This window comes from Etheostoma spectabile, chromosome 20 (assembly GCF_008692095.1).
Source record: "Etheostoma spectabile isolate EspeVRDwgs_2016 chromosome 20, UIUC_Espe_1.0, whole genome shotgun sequence".
Classification (NCBI taxonomy): Eukaryota; Metazoa; Chordata; class Actinopteri; order Perciformes; family Percidae; genus Etheostoma; species Etheostoma spectabile.
Window position 1 is genome coordinate 14,375,029 of NC_045752.1, and position 23,893 is coordinate 14,398,921.

At 40.6% G+C, this 23,893-nt stretch overlaps 1 protein-coding gene across 5 annotated transcripts in view; it reads right to left on the bottom strand.

The window, feature by feature from the left end:
* fndc5a (fibronectin type III domain containing 5a) overlaps nucleotides 1-23,893 on the bottom strand; it is a 33,057-nt gene that overhangs the window by 4,290 nt on the left and 4,874 nt on the right. For all 5 annotated transcript variants that reach the window (XM_032500579.1, XM_032500576.1, XM_032500577.1 and 2 more), the window contains exons 2-3: nucleotides 8,997-9,112; nucleotides 6,286-6,484 (exon numbers count right to left, since the gene is read on the bottom strand). In XM_032500579.1, coding sequence (XP_032356470.1) covers nucleotides 6,286-6,469 — 184 coding nt within the window. In that variant the 5' untranslated portion in view covers nucleotides 6,470-6,484; nucleotides 8,997-9,112. The remainder of the gene's footprint in view (nucleotides 1-6,285; nucleotides 6,485-8,996; nucleotides 9,113-23,893) is intronic.

The window sequence follows — 23,893 nt, forward strand, 5'->3', positions numbered from 1 at the left end:
GTGTGTGTGTCTGTGTGTGTGTGTCTCTCAATTGAACTTTATCTCACCACACATTTTGATTTTATTTCAGCCTTCCCCTGAGACTTACTTGCTAAGAGGGCCAATATGATAATTTTTTAGAAACACAGCATACATTGTCATACATTTGACAATTTCTAATTCCACCTCTTATATACACACTGGTGGCCATTGTAAAACAATTATTTCCATGAAAGGTATAATATCAAGTGTCTGAAGTTATTGACCAATTCAATAACAATCCCTCTCAATCATCACTTATGACCCACTAGAACTGTGTGGCCGTGTGTATATTTCTAAATGATGGGGGGAGGGTGTTGTATGTTTAAGTCAAGGGGAGCATTACTAATGTAGGGGAGGAAATCTAAGATTCAGTCCTCCTCCAATGACCCAGTCTGCACACTGGGACATTACTATCTCTGCAAACTTAAATAATATGCTTTAATGCTGTTAACTGTTTTACAGACAGGCTCACAAACTACTTCATGATCATATTTGTTAGTTGGATCATTAACTTAGTCACTGCACCTGCTAAATATGTGATCACACATCCATAAGTACTGTGTGTCTTGGATATCTGCAAACAGCACACTTCTTTAACTTTGATTGTGTTCAGTGTTGTAGGGGCTACGCTTAACAACTTGCTTGTCGTCATAATGTAATCAGTTCTTTAAATTTCAACCGTTTTTGAGTTACTGCATTTGCAGAGACAATGGAGAATTCACTTTCTTTTTGTTTCCCAATTCTCGCTGTGTTTTGGCGGCACCCCGGTAGGGCACCTTACCTCCATCGATATGGATTTAAATCATCTTATTCTGCTGTTGCTGAGAGGATAGCATTCCTCTTTCTGAGTTCTCAGTGCACATGTACTATGCTGTTCAGTCATTGTATCCACCTAGGGTTTCATTGACATACTCTTTTATTCGAGATCGTTGCAGTTCAAGGTCTACATTCTTACTCTAGAGATCTGAAACTTCCTCAAACACTGTTTTTCAGGGTCGGTGTCACCATTTCACAGCCGTCTCATTCACTGAATGTTCTGTGAATCAAGGGCTTTTACTCATTCTGATCTCAATCTAGACTCTTTACATCCATAAGGAATACTGCCACTTGTCAGCTTCTCCTGGCGTCGCCATTATGTCTTAAATTGTGCAGCAAAGTAAATGGCAGGGAATTGAAGCACAGGGGGTTTAAGGCAGCAGTAAATTAAGTGATGATTTTCAAAAGACTGACTCCATAAACAGGCAAGCGTCACACAGCCAGACACTTGCAGGTGCAGCTATAGAGATGCATTTTGTGTGATCACTAACATGACTGATTCTGTGAGCCCCCCGATGAAGTCAGAAGATCACAGAGAGGCCGAACACGAAGAGCACAGTTAAGGCTTCATCTAGGCCACTGGGGATCTTTCGTACTAGCGCGATGGAGGGACAAAGCATTGAAAAAAGTTAATCGCGGCACTCAGGATCAATTTTCCCTCGCCTCAATTAAATTCCATCATCATATTTAAAAGTATGACCATCACAAGAAATATCAAAGCGATAAGGCAGTGTTATCTCATTTCTTGCAGCTGTCGATGCCTGAAGGTTTCTATCGAACAAAGCAACACACTGTGGTAACCTCTTGTGTTTTGAGTGTTGTGGAAGTCAGAGGCTTGATCTGAAGTTCAGCGTAGCGTAGAGAGCGCTCCTATCCTTTCATTAGATGCAGCGGGTGACATTTGAAGGGCCCCGTGTGGCAGGAACCCCATGCTCCAGCAGCTTTTAGCAACAAGCAATTCCGCTGATCGATTGGCCTCTGTTGCCCAGTATTAACTAATCAAAGCCCAACATCCCAGGGCGCCTGACACGGTTGCCAACCGGCTTCTCTGGGGCTAACTGGTCAGCTGCAACGTCTCTGATGCACGCTGACCATTCGCTCAACAAGGTTTTATGAATAAACAGTTTTAAAGTTCAAATTACTTTTAAGTTTTAAGGGAGTAACTTCAGACAAGAGCAGACTAACGCTGCATCTCCACTGCATGGCACGGCTCTACTCAACTCAACTCGCTCTTTTTTGCTTTTCCATTACCAAAAGTTGTGGATAGTACATTTTTGGTACCACCTTGGTCGATGTTCCGAGCAAGCTGAGCTGGTACTAGAAGGTGGAGGTAAAACACTGCAGACCACTGATCAGAGAGAATCATCACTTGTGGAACATGAGACATTCTGCATAAAATCAGCCATTTTTAAAAAAGCCATTTTTTGTATTCACAGTTTAGTAAATGGCAGCCTGCAAAACTACGGCGTACAATACGTACACCAGTGCTTTACAATTGACAAAGTGCAGACATCGTTGCAGATGAAAGGATCCAGCGAGTGTCACATTGAAGGTGATGTCACACAGTTTCACGTGGCATTGCTGTGGTAATCAGCTGAGAATCCCCACTACCCTTAATTTTCCATGTTTGTGTGTTTATGGTTTGAGTAACTTGTCCGGAGAGAGAGTACATAGTACAAAGTAGGGCTGCACAATTAATCGCAATTTAATTGTAATCGCAACATGGACCAGTGCAATATCCAAATCGCAGAGGGGCGCAATATTGTGTTAAAAGCCAAATATGTGTCAAACCATTCTAAAATAAAGTATTGTGGTGCTGCAGAGATGTCCCGGCCTACGAATCGTATCCTACAGACTAAAGAAAAAAATCTTTGTTTGGTATAGATCGTCGCAAAAAATCACACTTCAATCATTTAAAAAAATATATATATTTTTTGGACATTTTCATCCTTTACTTTGATGGGACAGCAGAAGACATGAAAGCGGAGAGAGAGGGGGAATGACATGCAGCAAAGGGCCGCAGGTCGGAGTCGAACCCCGGTCCGCTGCATCGAGGAGTAAACCTCTATATATGAGCATCCGCTCTACCAACTGAGCTATCCGGGCGCCCAATGAGAGAGAGAGATATATATATATATATATTTATATATATACACACACACACACACACACACACACACACACACACACACACACACACACACACACACACACACACACACACACACACACACACACACACACACACACACACACACACACACACACACACTTTTGTTATTTTAATATATTTTTCAATAAAAATAAAATAAGGTAAATGATCAGTCCCTCCAATATCGTGAATCATATTGCAAGTCAATCAGTCAAAATAATCGCAAATGAATATTTTCCTAATATCGTGCAGCCCTATGCAAATGCACACATATTAGGCTTTAATTGTCTGTTACTCACTGACAGGATTTCTCAAATTTCTGTACCACAGCATCTATTAAGACTTTTATCCTTTTCATCCTCTCTGTCAGTCACTATTGTTCCCCCCCCCCCCCCCCCCCCCCCCCCCCTTTCTCTCTCTGGTGCATTGTCTCTTCCTCCTGCTTTGTGCACAGGTTGCGCTGTCCCCACACACTTCTTTTGATCTCTTGTAGCTTGAACCCATTGTGAAAGGGGAAATTAGATGAAAAATGGAATAGTCTAGCATTTCAGACTCCCATTTAGCTCTTTACACCGATATCAGCATGATTTGGCAGAACAGAAGTGCTGAGCAGTCAAGCGAGGATGGTGAAAACCTCCCTTTTCTTCTAGGAAATTTGCCTGTTATATCGGGGACAATGGTAACGGCTGTACTAAGAGACTGTCTCTCCCCACTCTCTACATGGTGCAATTATCGGACATAAAAGACTAGCTTTGTTTTCCCTCTTCATGTAGCAGTCATTTCCAATAACCGTTAAACACTTTTGTTACCTTAAGAATGGTGGAGTAGTAAAAATGATAAGTGATCACCTGTGCAGTAGCCTATCTGTTATTTGTCTACCTAGTTGGAAAAAAACGGCAAGTTATGTACAATAAAGTACTTTAGTAAGAAAGCCCGACATGTCCTGGTAGATAAACAAATCACTGTCTTGCTTGTCTCAACATCTGCTCATCTGTCATCAAAAGGTTTCATTGTTCCAATGTAGCTAAGCTAATTAAACTGACATCCTTGAGCAGACGGTATGAGACGGAGGAAGATGTGTGGCGTTGAGCTAAACTGTGAAGTTGTGTTTGTGTTTGTGTGTAAGAGTGAAGGGTGATGAATCACAGACCTGCTCTCTGTGGAGACTTGCTTTGTGAAACGTGTTGTCATGGTGGGAAATGTGTGGAAGAGCGGAGAAATCTCTTTCGCTTTGCAGCGGGTAGGGACTTTACTGTGTGTGTGTGTGTGTGTGTGTGTGTGTGTGTGTGTGTGTGTGTGTGTGTGTGTGTGTGTGTGTGTGTGTGTGTGTGTGTGTGTGTGTGTGTGTGTGTGTGTGTGTGTGTGTGTGTGTGTGTGTGTGTGTGTGTGTGTGTGTGTGTGTGTGTGTGTGTGTGAAGTCAATTTATTTATATAGCACATTTAAAACCAACCTAGGCTTATCAAAGTGCTGTACAAAGTTATATTATGTTATAAAAACAAAGCAAGACAATAAAAATATAGACACAATGAACATCAGACCAACAGTACACTTCTATACAAATGTCCCCAAACTAAATCATATGCCAAATAATAAAAATGTGTTTTAAGACGAGACTTAAAGATCTCGGCAATAGAGGAGGATTTAATTTGAATGGGACGTTTCTCCACAACGGACAAGGCACGATCACATTTGTTTTCATCTGAGACTGTGGAATAGCTATAAGGAACTGATAAGAATATCTTAGGTTCCTGGAGGAGTAATGTAGGGTAAGGAGATCAGCAATATATAAAGGGGCCAATCTATGTAAGTCCTTACAAACAAATAACGTGCATGCATGCGTGCGTGCGTATGTGTGTGTGCGTGTGTGGTACAGGCATCAACTACATTTGAATTAACAACCTCATTTAAAGAACTGGAAGGTTGCCCCCCATACTGCTCTCATGCTTGTATAAGAAGTTACTGGCCAGCCGGCTAATTTATGGTAGCTTAGCATAATGAGTGTAAAAACTACAATTTTTCTTGTTCCAGCCAATGAAGACTAACACCCCAGTAAAATGTGGAATTAGTGTTTTTTTACACTCCGGTTTTTGTATGGATTAAACAAACAAGATACAATTTGTTAATGAGTGAGCTTCAGAGGTGGTAGGTGGATTTTGTAACCTACAGACAGAGCCGGGCTAGCAGTTTCCATTGTTTTCAAGCTTTATACTTAGCTAAGTTAGCTGGCTGCTGGCAGTAGCTTTCGTGTTTCTCTGAAAGAATGTGAATGTCTAACTTTATAGCTTTTCTTTAAGGAGTGTGTCATTTTCCTGTTGACACTTCCCCTTATACAAATTGACTTACCACTCTCAATATAACTTACGTATATTATACTGTTATATGTCTCATTTGTTGTCTGAGTGTGGGTTTGTGGTTAAGAGGCACTTCTGTTTATTTCTGTACGTTGTGCATGAGTTGGAGCCACGGTTCTGGCTTCACGGCATTTGAAAACCGCAGGAGAGAGAATCATATCTGCAACGTCGAGGAAACACGTATACGCTTGTACACAAAAGGAGGAAAGCTGAAAAGAAAAATCTGGATGCTGTGCAGTTATTGATTTCTGTAAGTTCTTTCCCTCACAGAAACACTACACAGACAACACTGCCTGTGCTAATCAGGCCTCAGTGGTGAGAAGAGCATGTCTTCAGTGCTCTGCAATGATTGCATTTTTATTCTACATGTTTCTGCCGGCCCACTGGCCGCTATAACACAAGTTCAGACTCTTTCTGGCGCCACACCCTGGGAAGTATCGAAGTTTAGCTCACATGAGAGATGAGTGGGAATGAGAGTAGGAATAGATAGAGCAGGGTATCAGCCAAAAGCACATCGATTCAGCATCCCTCTTAGGTCTGCCTGCTTCCTCTTTGTGTCTGATGGATGCCACTCTTGATTTTGGTTTACTGTGCTCTCGTGCTGGGTGCATTCAGGGTAAGGCCCGCAGAGGCACATCAATACACAATGAAGTATGGACCCCTCCTCCGCATTTTTAATTTCGAGTTGTGGTCAGCGGCAGAAAGCTTCAGGAGCACTCTGTTGTAAAAATGAATTTCACGCTTTGCGTGTCTATTGATTTTTATTGGTTTTGAGACTAAATCAGTCAAGATATTGTCAAAGGCCAAGTTTCCTCTGCACTCACTGTGTGCAGTTTTTTCCCTTAAAGTATGGATATGTTGGATGACTGAGCAAGCATTCTTGTGTGTGTGTGTGTGTGTGTGTGTTTGTGTGTGTGTGATTGTGTGTCTTGGTGCCACTTTACCTTTACTCTTCGAGGCCTGAGTCTCGGCCTCCTTCGGCGTTCGAAAGCGCAAAGGTTCGCTCAGCGGGCTCGTCCCAGACATGCTGATGGACTGGACATGCACAATGTAGTCTGTCTCTTCCTCCAAGTCCCATAATGCACAGGAGCGTGTGGTGGTGTTGACTTCCTGGATGAATCGCAGCATGCGCACGTCTTTCTTCTGTTTTGAGCACAGTATGACAAGAGAGGATGGTGAGACAGATGTTTTGTGTTCCGTCGTCATGCTACAGTGGTGTGTAGACTCACTAAGGGGCGCTTGTGAAAACAAAAAGGGCACCACCCACCATGTACAGTAGAGGTATATGTATGATTAGGCTGTAAATTGCAGAAGAATGACAATTTAGCTGGAGGGTTGCTCAAGAGGCCTTCTGGTGACATTGTGGCAAAGATGTTTCGAAGTATTGTATTAGGGCAGAGAGAAGTCCTTGTTGAAGAAAGTTACACTTAACTAGAGCATTTTGACAATGAGAGCAAAGCTGCTGTTGTATTAAGACCGTTTGACATAAACACCTCACTGTTGAACGTTAGTTCAACATTTTAGGAAATGCGCTCATCTGCTTTCTTATCGAGAGTCAATGCCACTCTCATACTCTGTAAGCCTGCCTCTGTTAACTCAGTTTTAGTATGGATTAAACAAACCAGATGTACCTGCTCAGTGAGATTTTGGTGCTGGTAGGTTGGTTCTAAATCCTTTGAACAGAGCCAGCATTGCTGTTTCCCCCTACCTTTGGTCTTTATGCTAGGTTGAGCTGATGTCGCCTGGCTGTAGAGCGGCGTCGACCTTCTCATTGTTAAGGCTGCGTTAACACTGCCTTTGTCGGCCGTCCTACGGTCCAGCAAAAATGCAGGTCTTTCCATTAATTTTGAATGGGGGCAGTGTGTTTAGGCTGTGCCGGGGGTTGCCTAAGGGGGAGACACTCAAAATAATGCAGTGGGCCTGAGGTGAAAAGTTGGGACCACCTCAACTTTTGGAGAAGAACAACTCCACTTCACGCTGCGGCGGCCAATCATGAAACCTGCGATCAGACTTGTCGGGGTGGGAATCTTTGACGATTCAGAGGCCAGCAATTTGATTTTAAACTGATTATCGATGCACCTTGACGCAACAATTTTTTTATGTACATTGTCATGCGTGATTTAAAAAAATATACTAATCTGAGTTTGTTGGATTTTGACATACACAGTATTTGTTAGACACAAGTTTTAATAACATGTTTAGTCAACAGAGGTTTTTATTTTGTACTAATTCCATGCTTAAGCCTTAAACATCTCTCACAGTAATCTTCCATGTCAGAGGCTCAGTCATGTTTAAAGGTGGAGAACTGACTTCTTAGAACATGAAACATGAGGTGGTCACATGTAATGTGATTTAAGTATCTGAACAGCCTTCATGTGTTTTGCCTAATTATTTTATGTATGTCTTATTAGATTATATGTATATATGTACAAAACTTATTTTGTCCTTTTGGCCATTTTTTTGTGTGTTTTTTTTTTTCTTCTGCACTCTTGCCTAAACTCAAGTTGCCTAAGTTGTTGTCCATTATCCCATCCTTTTTTCAGTCACTCTGTTTTCTGATTTGTACATATCTGGAGACAGTGACTTTTAAATAAAAATCAACACATTTAAAAAATTCAAAATTTTAATAATTGATTAGTAACTTATCAGACTCAAGCAGTGACTTGTTCTAGAGAGAATCACGATGCATCTAAGAATCGATTTTTATTTTATTCTTTTTAATTTTTTTCACCCCTAGTTTTGATCTATGGTTTGAGGCATTGTGAGAATCCCTTACAGTAAACAGAAAACATGACAAGTAAGTTTTAAGTATATAAGCTTGTCAGATTGTCAGTCTTTTCTGACAGAAAACAGTATTTGTGAAAAATAAAGCTTACTTTGCTGGGGGGTTTAAGAACACAACACCACGCAGCACTCTGCTGAAAAACACCGGATCACTTTTCTTGGTACGAATGCCCACTAACTCGAAAAGGGAATAAGCGTATTTCCCTAACATTCTAATGCTGTGATAATACAGACAGAAAGCATGTGAATATTGCAACAGCTACCGGAAGGTTCCTGTCGCACCAATCACAGTATAGGCTGATGCATGTTTCTGCTGCTACTTTAGTTGGTTTTTGGAAATGACATACAGTAATGCCATGTGTTGTCTGTACCTTCAGAAGATCACAGTTCACATCTACAGCATTTCTACTTCTTCTGCACACACATGCACACACATGCACACACATGCACACATGCACACACACACACACACACACACACACACACACACACACACACACACACACACACACACCTGTACCACTGTGACCTGCAGCTGTCTAGGTTCACAGGTGTGTGAACCTGAGTGATGTGTGTTTGTGTGAGCACGCTGGCAGCAAATAATATCACGTTTTATCACGTCACAGAGCTGTCAGTAACTCCTGTCGTCAAAGAGCAGACAGGCAGTCCGACAGGATCCAGAATCCTGTGATAATTCCCATAATGCACGCTGACTCCAAGCAAGTGTTTGACACGGTGAAGAGAACTGCACATGGCAGCAAACAACCAGTGATTAATTCAATTAGTGTGTGTGTTTGCTTAGTTTATCCGCCTTGTTGGTACATTTACATATATGTGTGAGTTGTGTTTGTACTGTATGTACGCTGCTCACCTGCTGAGTGATGGCGAAGCCAATAACGGGATCTCCCTCTGGGATGTCCCATGTCACCACAGCAGAGTTTGCTTTCACTGCTTTGATGGTCACATTGACAGGAGGCGACAAGCTATCTGCAGAGAGAGAGAGAGAGAGAGAGAGAGAGAGAGAGAGAGAGGCTTGATGAGAAGTTCTGCCGGTATCAGAGTTGACTACTAGAATGGCAGGAAGCCAAATTCAGTGGTGTGAATAAATGGCTCAGCTGAATCCATTATATAAGGCGGAATAATTGAATAGAGTATAGAAACCCAAAACAATTCCTCAGAGTGTTACAGTGGTTCTGCTGCTCCAGGCTCAGCAGACGCTGCAGTTTGTATGATGTGAAAGGATCAATGCAGTGTGTGAGGTAAAATCAATCACCATTCATAAAGATTTGAAAGGTCAAATTTAATTTTTTGAAAGTTCAAACTCTGTTTGAAAACTGATTGAATGGATTGCCATGACATTTTGTGCAGACATTCATGGTGCCCAGAGGATGAATCCTACTGTGTCTGTTGTAGGGATTGACCAATATGGATATTTTAGTGCCAGTGCAGATATCACTTTTCTTTTCATCAACCTTAGCCGATGACCGATACGGGCTGCCGATTTTTCTTGAGCCAATACTGCTTTTGCTCCCTAAATTTACATAATAAAAATTTAAACCCTGCCACACTGGATTTGTTTTTTGAAATCTGCTCTGCCATTTCTTTAAAAATAATTAAAAAAAACATAGATCAGTGTCACTTCTGCAATCATCTTCCATCCATATCCCCCAAATGATGTGTGTGCGATGTGCATCATATGGATGGGTGCACTGAATATGGTTAAACACAGCATTGATGATGCATTGCTTACATAGACAGATATAATCAGGTCATTACAAAATGTCCTTTGTCAACACACTTAAATAATTTAAGAAAACAATAAACCTGAAAAGTAGCCATTGAAATATAGTGCTTGATTTGTAATTTAAGACTTTAATTTAAGACCGTGGTGCTAGTGGTGGAGGGGCAGTGCATGGTCTGCACATGAACTGCAGCGTCTCCAGCTACACAGAGCTGCCTGTGGACACCTGCCGGGAGAAAACTATTGGCGAATGCTACAGCTGCCTATTGGCCAATGTTAATACATGTAAAAACACAAATATCATACCGATATATCGGCCGGCCGATATAATCGGTCTATCACTAGTCTGACTGTTGATCCGCTAACTTTACCTCTAGTGCCATCATAATGTTGACATTTGTGGCTTTGAGTGAAATATTTCTACAAGTAATGGATGGATTGCTATGAAATTTGAACAAGACATTCTTATCCTCCTCAGGATGAATTGTAATCACTTTGGGGATTCTCCTTTACTCTAGCGCCACCAGCAGGACAACATTTTAATATGTTGGTTTATGACCAAATACCTGCAAAGCTTTCCATCAGCCTCAGCTGGACTAAGCAAATGGTAGCCCAACTAAGATGGTGAACATTGTGAAGATTATACCTGCTAAGCATGTTCTTCATTGTAATTTGTGAGTGTGCTTGTAATTTGTGAATGCACAGTTGCTCCCTCTCAGAGCTGCTGGCATGGCTCTTCTAAACCTTTTGACATTCAGCACACACCTCAGACATTCAACACTTTCCTTTTCACTATTACATGCATGGATTTCTAAAAACAAAGTTTTAATGATGGGGTGATACTTAAGTTCAGGTCAGATCAATTTGGCCATGAACAAACAAGGTCAACTAGCCATGACTATGTCAATGTTTCTGTATTGCGCTATGGATTTATCATTTTCTGTCTGTCTGTCTGTCCGAGCTAACCTAATGGCTACTGAGATTCAAAGCTATTTAACACTTTTAACAACTTTGGGAGGAACAGCTCCAAATTCTGCCCTTGATTTAGCCCCCCCCCAAAACCCCAAGTAAACATTTCTGCAGTATTTTAAAGATACAGAGCATTTTAATTCCAGACACAATCCAACCTATAGTGTATTTGCAATACATATAGAAAAGACATAAAATAAAAACTCTTAGCACATACCAAAATCTTTCTTTCATTAAACCAGTGTGTTCATACAGTAGCTGAACATGATGACAACAGGAAGTCCTCATTAAATACTACTACTGAAGTGCCCACTGACCTATTTCAGTATTTTAAAAGATTTTGTTCTGAAAGTTCTGAAACCGAATGAAATACAATTATGATTAAATGTAAACAGAACACAGGAGCAAGGCTACCACATTTAACAATAATGACTTGGTTTCATTGAATAAGTAAGTGTAAGACTGTGTGTCTCTGTTTGTGAGTCCATGTGGACTTTGATGGCCTCAGCTGCCGCTAAGCAAGACTCTAATTGTTGCACAACACACACACACGTGCATGCATGCACGCACGCACACACACAAACTCACACACATACCTAATGGATACAGTCTTAAATGTGCGTGTGCAGGCCAGATGATCAAAGGGCCTGCACATCACTTTGCTTCAAAAGAGTGAAATGGATTTTTCTCTCCCACTGTTTATCATATCCTGTGTTTTTCTTTCTCATACAACTAATTTAAAGGGTCACCATCTTTTCAAATACTTAAGTTAATTGACATCATTGCCCTGCAGCAGAGGTGTAACAATAATATATTGTGTCTCCATATGTGGTGACACAAAAACATGACCGTAGGCACCATGGAGCTATAAATAGATCATCATTTCATGTATATCTAATCAGTTATGACTTCAAAAGTCTTTGTTTTAATTTAGATGTATTTAATGCCTGAAGGGCTAATTAAATTCTGTGAACACTGTGAACTGTCAGAGGTCTGACCTGCTGCTTGTGAAAATGCCGATTTTTCCAAAATAAAGGCCAGAAAACAATCACACGATCAATAAAGTTGGCTGTATGTAAATAAGAATTTGTGGCCAGCTAAGGTGTCTGAAGATTGTCCAAACAAGTTGAGACATTTTCTCTTTATCTAAATGTCTAAATCAGCACGCTGTCAATTAGTTGTATTGTTCAGTTTATGTATTTACATTTTTATGTATGCTTATTTTATGTGCATACATAAAATGAGCATACATAAAAATGTAAATACATAAACGTTGCTTTATTGCACATTGTTAGATGAAAAGATATTGATACCACTCTGTCTGTATGCTAATGAGAGGGAACAGCTCGCCTGCCTCTGTCCTTACCTCAGTTGGTTTTTGTACGGATTGAACAAACAATTCACATAACGTGTTAATCAGTGTGCTTTAGAGATGCAGTTAGGGAGATTTTGTTTGGACAGAGCCAGACTAGCAGACATCAGTTCTTATAAATCACAGATGCCTTTTGAGATTGATTGATATTTGATATGTGAAGCAGAACTGAGAGAGATGAATAGGGGCGAGGACAAGTAGTCCCTCTGTGATGCTGCTCTTCTGTCCTTAATGGGATATAAATCTAATTTAGCCCAGGAATGCAGTCAATAAGTTATTGAATAGGTTAACGCTCACTTGCCCTTCGACGCGTACAAATCACAGAGCTGGTAATCACAGGACGATGGGCCGCTGTAGCACTTGTATACACACTGACGTATTCAGAAACTGCAAACCATATCCGAGCAGGCCTCTGTGTAACATTTCCACTCGCCTGCTGCTGACGTTTTGATGAATGGCCTGACTACCAGTAGATTACAGGATGGGAGACTGATGCCTCTCTTCATCAGCGGGGTGTCTTGATGTTTAATGTGTCTTTGCTTTTGTTTACAGTTTACTAAAAAAGCGTGACGTGCGACTCGGGCGGGGGGTGCTGATGGGACTGAAGAATTCACAAATCAAACTCATTATCACTCGGTTAGTCCTCTCTCACTGACTTTCTCACTCTCATGCACTAACGCCGCTCTGTTAACATTTAGCTCTCCATTCAGTACGTTCATTTTGGTCTCTGACACAGGCCGTTGCTTTGTTTGCACATGCGAAAACACTTCTCAAAATTGCAAATCTCTATGTTGTCTTTCTCCTCTAACAAGAACCATACCTAAGAGGGCTTTACTATTGTACTTCCATAAGGTTGGAGGACTTGTGAAAACCGGGCAAACCAATAGATAAGAATGATCAAATATCAGTGCAGCAGTGCAGCCACTTTAATGTCACTTTCACAACTGGAGTTAGGTTTTATTTGGTCCCTAAGTGGGTTTTCAAGTCTCTCCTTGAAAACAGATCTTCATCTGTCTGAGACACTAAGATTAAATGAGACAAATGATAAAAATAAAGATTATTACATATAGATAGCAGGGATTGCAATGAGTTGGAGAGTTAAAAACAAACAAATGTCCTCGTTATTTCTCCTTAGCTTTCTCCAAAACAAAGTTAAACCATTGTCCTCACGTCCTACAGTTTCTAGTCACCTTTTGTCTGTCTTTGTCCATCTAACCCCCCGCCCGTATGGTCGCGCTGCGCTGAGAGACGACAATAGCGGACGTTGGCCGTGACCGCGCGCCTTAAATATCCTCATGACAGGAGAGTCCGCTCTAATGAAACACCAGACAGATGTCTTCATAAACTCTCGCTCATCAAGGTGGCACACAGCCGGCCTCACCCTGAGAGATGGGGGTGACTTTGAGCCGTGTGTGTGTGTGTGTGTGTGTGTGTGTGTGTGTGTGTGTGTGTGTGTGTGTGTGTGTGTGTGTGTGTGTGTGTGTGTGTGTGTGTGTGTGTGTGTGTGTGTGTGTGTGTGTGTGTGTGTGTGTGTGTGTGATTAGCCAAATGATGATGGGAGTGACAGCTAGTTGTGTATGGAGTGTGAAGGGTAAAAGCTCCTTAATATCCCCGTTCATCAGAGAACACACAAGGAGTGACTGTATACAGTCAAGGAGAGGAAGCCAAGCTGTCTCGCAAGCGCACGGACACGCATGGACATGGACAGTGAACAGTCCTAGTCCATTAAACCAATCATTATTTAATGAAGGTTCTCACATCTCTGACCTCAGAAAGACAAGATGTCTCCTCCCACACCTCCTCCAGGCTTGCTGCCATTCCTCCAAACTCCTCTGGATGTCTTCTCAGTTTGGTCTTTTAAGGTAGCGATTTTCTGACTTGAGTTATAGATGGGGAATTTTTTTTCAAGTAACGTGATGATGTGGAGATCATAGTTTGCTATAAAAAGAGCAAGGTTTTTCCTTTTTATGAGATGTGTGCTTTACGTTACATTAATGCACATCTCTACTAAATAATAGAATTGATTTCCTTTATTTTTATTGGACAGTACAACAAAATGAAGTAGCAATCCTGACGGTGCATTCACACATCTATACACACATAATCGCACATATCAAACAGTATTTACAAATAGAGAACAATCAATGAATAACAGAGGAATATCTTCCCACATGTACATATTCTTGTACTTCATTGTGAACTTTTGCACATACCCTGGTCAATATGTTGCACCTTCCTGCACAAAACCATACAGCTCTTCCACTTTAAAACATATTTGTATGTATTTCTTTCTATTTGTTCATATTTTAAATTGTATAGTTTTTATTTTCTATTATTCTTGGCTTTTACACTGTATGGCTATGCATCAAAACACCAAGAGCTATTCCTTGTATGTCCAAATCTACTTGGCAATGAAACGGTTTGTGATTTTTAATGCTTAGTTTGGTCTCTGTGGGATTTGTTTTCTCTCTAACAATCATCTTGTATAAAGGGACCACATGGTATTCTGAATATCTTATCTGGATGAGATACAAACGTAATGCAAGGTGCAAATGCAAGCAGAACGCTACCAGTCAGTAGGAGGGCCATCTGCAGGACGTCCCGCCGACATGCTTAGCACAGTGAGATCTAGTCCCAGTATGGGCAGGATCGAGATAATAAGAATGCTTATAAACATCAGGTGTAAATGCAATGTGTGATCAGATGTCATTATTATTTTATTAGATAAATACTGTTTGTTAATACAAGGGATAAGGAGGCGCGGGAAAGGATGAATCAACACACCAGGGGCCCCAAGGCAAGATTGTGCTCTGGGTCCCTTTCTCTCCACTTTTGCCTTCAAATAATCATGAGGTAAAAAGCATACAACAAGTTAGTCTAAATGTTGAAAACAACTGGTTCTCCAGTACGACAGGCATACTACCCCACCTCCCATTTGCGAGGGTAATTTGATTAAACATCAATCAATGTAGAATTATACAGTATGCACACATAATCACGATTGAGTTAAAGGTGTTAAACTTAGTGTTTGATACAGGGCCTCTTTTACAAGATGGGACCTAAAGGTGAGGTGAAAATGTGAAACTCATCCTTTTAGTTCATATTGTCCCTTAGTGGTGCAAATGTGACTTACTATTCGGGTTGGGCATCGTTTGATTTTTAAAAATTCTGATTCCGATTCTTCCATTTGATTCCGGTTCTTATCGACTCTCGATTCCGATTCTCTGAGGGGTGGAGTTGAAACGGGTCACACGCCTATTTTCACAAATAAGAGGAAAGTTTTATGTTGATTTAATGGGGGTTTGCCATTTCACAGGCCTTTTCCCTGTAAAATAAAGCCACACCAGCGCGCTGCTTACTGTGCTCCAAGGCTGCAACACAACAAGTGCCTGGTCGCTTCAGAAACTAAAACTATCGCATATTAAATTGGGAAGCGATGATCGGATTTGAAACCTAATCCTCTAAACTATTCCAAACTATTCCATTGAAGAAACTAGGGGTGTGCAAAAAAAATCGATTCACATTCGTATCGCGATTTAAGCTCTACAGATTCAAAATCGGATCATACTTTTTTTTTTTTTTTTTTCTATTTTGTAATGGCGTGTATACTGTCACATAGGAAAATAAACTACATTTACATACTGTGAATCATTTTTTTAATTGAGAATCATTTTTTTGAATCAAATCTTGAGCCTAAAATCGATATGGAATTGAATTGTGAAATTTTCTGAATCGTACACCCCTAAAAGAAACAATTCTACTGGAATTGTAATTTCTGAAACGATTCCAAGTAGGAATTGGTTCTCGATTGCCCAATCCAACTTATTATGCTAATTTTCACGTTCATACTTGTATTTAGTGTTTCTAATAGAACATGTTTACTTGTATTAATGCTCAAAACCATTTTATTATTGTATATCATGCTACACAACCAAACATGTTCTGGCAGGAAATGTGAAATGTGAATGTGAATCCCGAAATTGGGGATAAAGGTTTTATATAGGCCAGAGTTGGGAAAGTGTGTATGTCTAAATAGAAAGGAAAAAGCCTATCTGATTGTGTATTTGGTAAAGCCGCCCAACTGCAACTCCACTGTGGATATGAGTAAATCTTTGAATGTGCAGTCTGAGAGTGCACCTGCTCTGAACAGTCTGATTCACCTGAGCGGACAGCAGGGGCTTATTTGAGATTAAGAGACCATGAGAGCTAGCATGGTGGAGTTCCAGCCTCCATCTGCCGCTGTGGGGAGATATAACTGATTTGTACCAAATTATTACAGCTATGCGATTGTTAGAAATGTGTTAGTAAGAGTCAGGCCTCTGGGCTGGCTCTGCTCTCCGGGTTGCCAATGAATCAGTCTGTCAGCTTGTGAAGTAACTTGGAAACTGCCTGTTAGCTAAATTCTATTTCACTGTTACCTGGTATTTTAGAAGCAAGCACAGGCCTCATATACTTCCTGCTCTTTTATTTGAATCCCTCCAGGGATCAGTGTGCAGCAAATAATTCATGTTTAGCATCTGATACCACTTTAGCTCTTTTCACGGCTAATAGCAAGTAAACAAGTCACTTTGTAAGGAAGGCCTAATAACCCGCAGGTGAAAGTGAATATTATGCATGTGAAGGAACACGTTGGTAGGGGGAAGACATACAACTTTGTATGAGGCGTGAGGCCACGGGGGAGTTAGTGGCTATAAATTGACACATGTTGATCACATGGCATTGCTTGCCGCTTGTTTACCCCGCTAACGTGCTCTCGGAGCTCGTGTGAGCGGCGGTCGCGCTATGCTCTAGGGGGTTAGCGCACATACAGCTCGCAGGGATGCTAGCTCTCCCTCAGCCATAGACTAGTTAATGTGCCGTGATAGAGCCATCAGGAGTTTGCCCTTGCATGTGTCTGAGGAGACCTTGACACGTGGTCCTGTCCTTGTGGATGAACACAAACACCTTCAGAAGTTAGGAGGATCACAGTATGACACAAACCCAAGGCGTTAATGTGTCTCACTTATAAGCTACAACATCTGGTGAATAATACAGAATGTTTCGTTTCGCAATTGCCGTAAAGCCATTTTCTTAAAGTGCTTATATTATGCTTTTTAGCTTTTTCCCTTTCCTTTATTGTGTTATTCAATATATATATATATATATATATATATATATATATATATATATATATATATATATATGTGTATGTGTATATATATATATATATATATATATATGTATGTGTATTTTTTTTGTGTGTGCATGTAATAGGTTTACAGAGTGAAAAAGCCCAAAGTCCACCCCAAAGGGAGTTACCATCTCCAACAGAAACCACTGTTCTCTAACTGCTCCAAACTGCTCTATTTTAGTCCAGCTTTTACTTCCGTGACGAACGTGCGTCACTTTGTAATACATATTATATTGGTCGCCTACTGCAAGCGTGCCACACACTCATACTCTGCAACTGACTAGCTTGTGGTGCTGACCTAGCTACTGCGCATGTGCGGCTCCCAACAAAGACGGACTAGAAGTGTGATGCCTCACTCTGTAGCTAAAAGAGAGAGCTCAACACACAGGGTGAAAACAGGAGCTGCAGCAATGTACAGTACAACAAATATATGGTGTTTTTTGAAAATTAAACCATGTTAACCTATTCGGATATATTCTCTGTATATGATTATGAAGCTAACAATGAGCATAGTATGAGCACTTTAAGAGTCTTCCTACTGTTTCAAACCCGTTCCACCATTTTTCCATAGGATGCTTGAAATGTTGCATAAACCACAAAAGGGAGCTCCTCTAATGGATATCCTCTTTTCGTCTTCTTCTTCTTTGCCCCGCCGTTTGTGTCATACAAGTGCTTTTGGATCTGTATTCACCACCTCCTTATCAGTGCAAATCCAACTCGCAAGGATTCCTGTATTACCTCATCTATTCACTTTTGCTTTCAACACCTATTTTTTTCTGACTGTAATGTACACTTGGTGCTAACCTCCCCCTCACACAAACCCGCACAGTCTATCTGTTATTCTCTTTTTTTAAATCTCTGTCTGTCTTGCCAACGCTCCCTGCTACATTTCTGTACAGCTACTTCACCGGGGCTTTTTGGCAGCTCCTCCATAGCCCGGTGTGTAATAGCTCTCTCCCTGTAGCTGACACTTCAATGGGAATCGGGGTGGAGATGGTGGGTGAAAAGGGGAGATGGTAGCCTTGCTGTGACTCACTCGGGTACTATTGATTAGCTCACACCCTGCTGATCAGCTGGTTTACAATGCGAGCAGATGTGCAGCTTATAAATGGAAGTGTTTGGAGGCTAGATTTTTGTCCGCTTATGAATTTTAATTGTGGCTGAATTTACAAAGTCCTTTAAGGGTCACTTAGCAATTGTATGTGCGCGTTTGAGAGGCTCTATGTGTGTGTTTTCTGCATGCGTGCATCCATCGGACAGAGTCTGTGCATTGTCTGGAGTCTGTCTGTCATGTGACACAGTCAAATAATCAGAGAAATGAGTTGGCTACAAACAGGAAATACATTTTTTTCAACCTCGCTGGCCACGAGAATGCTGAGGTAGGGAGAGTGGGATTGCAAAACAGAATCTTTCTCCCTCTCTTTCCATCACACACACACACACACACACACACACACACACACTTTTCTCTAATTAAATGTCAAAAGGCAGGGTATGAAAACCAATGCAGCATTGTGTGCAGAGAGAATGCCTGCCAATTCAAAAAGGCAAAGGTGTGCCTGTGTCTTTTCTCCATCTTTCACTTACTGTAGCTTCTCTCTCTCTGTGGAGTCGGGCACAGCTGGTAAAGTAATGCCTACAGTAGCTGCCTGCCTGGTTGGATTGATGTCACAAGCAGGTGGAGGGGGAGAATGTGAATAATAGTCTCTCTGATTCCTCCATGTGGCGTGTTTTCTTTTTGCCACTAGTGTTCTCCCCGTCTTTCTCTGGGTTCGTCGTTCTCTGGCTCTTTCTCCCTTCTGCATACCTTCATTGTCTCTCATCTGTGTCAGAATTTGTTTGCCTAATAGCTGGTTGGATTTGCATTGAGAGATGATTTTATGGAAAATACCCCATGTCAATCTCTTGGTATGGTGAAGGGTTTGTGGTGATATGCAGCTATTTTAATTCCAAAGGCCAAGGGAACTTTATCAGGATGCATAGTATCCTGGATCCATGAAATAACTGACCTTTAAAAATAAAAAAATCTGCCTGCTTCTATAGGAATTTGACATAAGAGTGTGTATACGCATGCCCCCTGTATTTTAAGGAAGAACATTTATTTATTTAAGATACATTATTCATTCACAAAGAAAATTGGTGTCCTTAAATGTTTTTGTTTTCATTTTTTTATTATGGCAATGAGTCAATTTCCAAAAGATTTTTTTATTCCTCTTTTTAGTCAACTTCAGCAGGGGTTCCTATACTCATGAGCAGCACTATGCTATTAATCATCTCAGTCTGTTTGTTATTACTATTTTAAATGTACCTTGTACTTTTTTTAAATCATGTTAATAAAATAATTACATGCGTGGATGTCTTCATGCTTTTATTTAAGTAAAGCACACTCAATTTCCTCTGTGCTCGAATTGTGCTATACAAATAAACTTGTTATAAAGGCCTTAAGCAACATTCATTTCAACTGGAAAAGGAATTTTTCCATCAAACTGTTTTGTGAAACAAAACATATGGAAAAATCTAAATTAAAATCAATGGAATTAATAATCTCTAAATTGCAACAATTGTTTTTATTTTCACCTTTCTCCATGTTGTGTCTTTACAATATGTATTTAGAGTTTTGTTAGACAAGTTACAAGGGAATGTGTGGAATGATACAGCTTGGGTGAGCTAAATTTCATTTAAGATTACAGTGTTTTTTTAGCTGTGAAACTATGAGTGTGAAAGTTTTCCTTTACACAGTATATTAAGGGAACTAACACCTCATTTGTGCATACTGTAATAACGGATTGTATCAGTAACTCTACATTGACGATGCTGACCATGTATGATATTCTGGGAGCGTGTGTGTGTAAATGGTGTAAACAAGCCTGCACTGCAAGCTGTTGAAAGTCATCATTGTTCATTGTGTAAAGGTGTGAGGACTCATATTTGATAAATACCAGTTTTCTTGATCATACGGGCAAATCCCTATGCACACATTTATAACTAGTTTCATACATGCTTTGATAAACGAGGCTTGAAGAATCACTAAACACACTAAGGTACACATACTAATGAGTCTGTGACGCAGAATATGTCACACACGCCTTTACATGTGCATTCACGGCATGTTCATTCCCTCCAACGGCACCCCACTGTCCAGACCACAGACTGTCAGCGAGCTGCCGCTACCACGTCAGTCTTTTTGGCATCGCAATCTCTTTCTCCCACAGGCCCGGTGTCCAGATGATTGCACCAATCTGTCCTCTAATACTTGTTTCTTTCCATTTTCAACAAAAAAAGAGCCATGGTTACATGGTTAAAGAAAAGCTTCCAATAACATGACATTGAAAACATTTTCTGAGGATAAAAACACTCAAATATAGATTATTTTCTAGTGTGTTGCTAGCTCCTGCTGTTTGGTTTTAACCATAGTGTTGCCACCAGATCTGAAAAGCTTAAGAACATATGAGCCCTCACTAGGGATTGACCAATACTGGTTTTTCAAGGCTGTTACCGATACCGGTTAGTAGTAATTAATAAAACTGATAACCGATATTTGGAACTGATATGCATTGACAGTGAAAATAAAAATCTTTATGTCCAAAATTAAGATTTTGTAACGTTACAAATGATAATCGGTCTATCCGTAACATCAACACCTCACTATCAACCACGAGGCCATAGTTCTATTCATCTGTGTCTCACTAAGCCATCTCCGAGCTCTCAAAGAGGAACTCAAAGAGGATTTTTAAAACAAAGAGGCTGATGCGGTGAAGCAGCAGCAGTATATTGTTTGTACAAACACTTGAAGTACTTACTTATGTAAGAAGACATTAATAAATGGACTTTCATTTCAGCACTTTACATTCAGTTCATCGGGTGAGAATTAAAACGTGACTGGGTGAGGGAAAGATAAAGGAAGATTAGCCGGGCAGCTTTGACACGGCAACATGAGCAAAGCTATGGGGAGGACGGACCACTCAAACATTTTTCTTTCTCCCTACAGCCCTAATTCTGTGTTCCAGAAATACACCAGCAGTCAAGTGAAGCTTATAAATGAGTTCTGGCTTTACCCTAAACTAACCTAAAAAAAAACCTAAAACTCGTTCTGTATTTACACAAAGATCTACAACTTGCACACCAGAAATACCGGTGTGCATGCAGCCAAAAACAAACCACACCCAATGTTTTCACGTTTTAGGAAAGATAATTTGTCAAAAACTAAATTAAGGACACATATGCATATTAAACAGAAGTATAGCAATGAATAAATATGTTACATCTCATTCTCTAGAAGCCACAGATCTTAAAGCATAACTCTCGCCAAAATGCAACCTTGGTCTTTTTGTGAATGTACCGAAGTCAAATTTTAATTTAAAAGCATAATTAGCATAATTAGGATGGCCACTTTTAAGATTTACTGTATTATCGTTTTACGGTCAAATGGCCTTTTTTTAATGGGTGTGCTAGGGGCACTTCTATGATAGCATCAAAATCACAAATTTTGAAACACTAAGGTTTCTCGACACAGCATGAAACTTTGCTTGAAGTATCACCGGGGGCTCTACACATTAACGCAAGCGTTGAGAACATTGTTTGTGTACACAGAGTTTACTAAAAAGAAAGGTTTGACTCAGGTACATTCACAAAAAGACCCTATGTTGCATGTTGGCGAAAGTTCAGCTTAAAGCTGCACCGTTGAGAACTGATATTCTTACTCTGGTGTTTAAGGTAGAATAAAAGATATTCAGAGTGTGTGAGCTGTGTTATTTGGGAGAAGTGGAAAGTAAATCTCATGTTCTTTTGCATTGTAAAAACTATGAGGATTTAAGAGTGTCCATTTCTTTTGAAATGGCTCGACCGAACTGGAATATAGCTAAGATGGACTGTCATATAGTCTATATTTTGTTTGTGATTTGTTGAAAAGCTGAGCTTTTGAAAATGTTTCAAATTTGAGTTTCTTAATTTTTCAACTTTTTGTAGCATTGTTTTTAAAAGGCAGCACTTTGGATCTTGCTTATATGATTTTGTGGTGTCTTTGCATGACACGATAATATTCATTCTTTTTGTAATTGTAATTTTGTAAAATAACAGGCCCATGTATTGTGTGAGATGGACTGGTGGAGCCTTCCTCACTATACGTACACACCGCCGTTGACTTGAGCTGCAAAAGACGCTCTGGCCGCCCTGTCAAGGACGCTTGTCAAAAAGTATGAGGACGCCTTGGCGTCCGATAGTTTTACAACTAATTGGTCAAATCTATGTTATGGTGAGCAAATTAATTGCATTCTCGCACTAAAATGCTTCTTCTACTTTAAAGGGAAACTATGCAGGTATTTTAGCTTATTATACCGGAGTCATTGGAATGGTTATAGGACTTTTTTTGAGTTGAGTGGTGGTCGTCTAGCGCCTGTGAGCAGAAAAAGCATTGTACGAGGAACAGAGAAAGAGGAAACGGCATACTGACCGAGTGAGGAGTCAGACGCAAGCAAACAGAGGAGCTGACAATTATCTATTCTTAAGCTGTAGGGGGAGCTCTATAGAGCAACCTGCGAGCAAAAAGCAGGAAAACGGCAAAGAAATGGCCCTAACTGCATAGCGCTTCTTTAAATGAATTAAATCTGCGAACAGATCGTACCATTCACATCAAGCAAGGAAGACTAGCATGTTATGGTGCATTGCTTATTATTCCCTCCTTGTTAAAGATAATAAATATCATCACTCACTTCACCCAAGCACCGGAGACACCAACTATCCCAGCTGTTTTATCCCATGCCTTGTTTTATTTGGGTCCCTATACGCAAAAAAAGTCATACCATAAATTACAGGGAACCCAGCAACAGCAATGATGAGCTTTTCCTCCATTTTCTCAAAAGTAATGTTTTGGTAGTAGCGAAGGTTTACACTGTATGTTTCTCTGGAATCCGCCAGCGCCAAGGACATCTATATTCCGATTGGTTGCTGGTCGTTTGCCGCCGAACCGCGTCATTGCTCATTACCATAAAGTAGAGCAATTTTCAACTTTCTGCATGACGCTCTGTTCGTACAACCCACCTAAAATGCGACACCAACATATTTGCAGCTTCTTGCAGCTGAGAGAAGCCGGCTTCCATTGAAAATTAATGACTTCCTGTAACTTTGAAGCTCAGGTTGGCAGCGGTGTGTGCGTACGTTTACTGTGTTTGCCGACTGCATCCTGAAAAACTCAGGTTAACTGTAGTGGCAGCTTGCCAATGTCTATTTATGTATTCTTGAAAGTAATACAGTAAAAAAATAGCACTGGGAAAGCCACAAGGCAAACTGGAGCTCTAGCATTGTTACATCCAATCGCAACATTGGGGCGGCTGTGGCTCAGTGGTAGAGCGGTCAATTGGAAGGTTGGTGGTTCGATCCCTGGCCGTGCAGTCCCATGTCGAAGTGTCCTTGGGCAAGACACTGAACCCCGAGTTGCCCCCGGTGCTGCGCATTGGAGTGTGAATGTGTGTGAGTGTATTGTAATGTTTCCTGTATGATGTAAAAGCGCTTTGAGTAGTC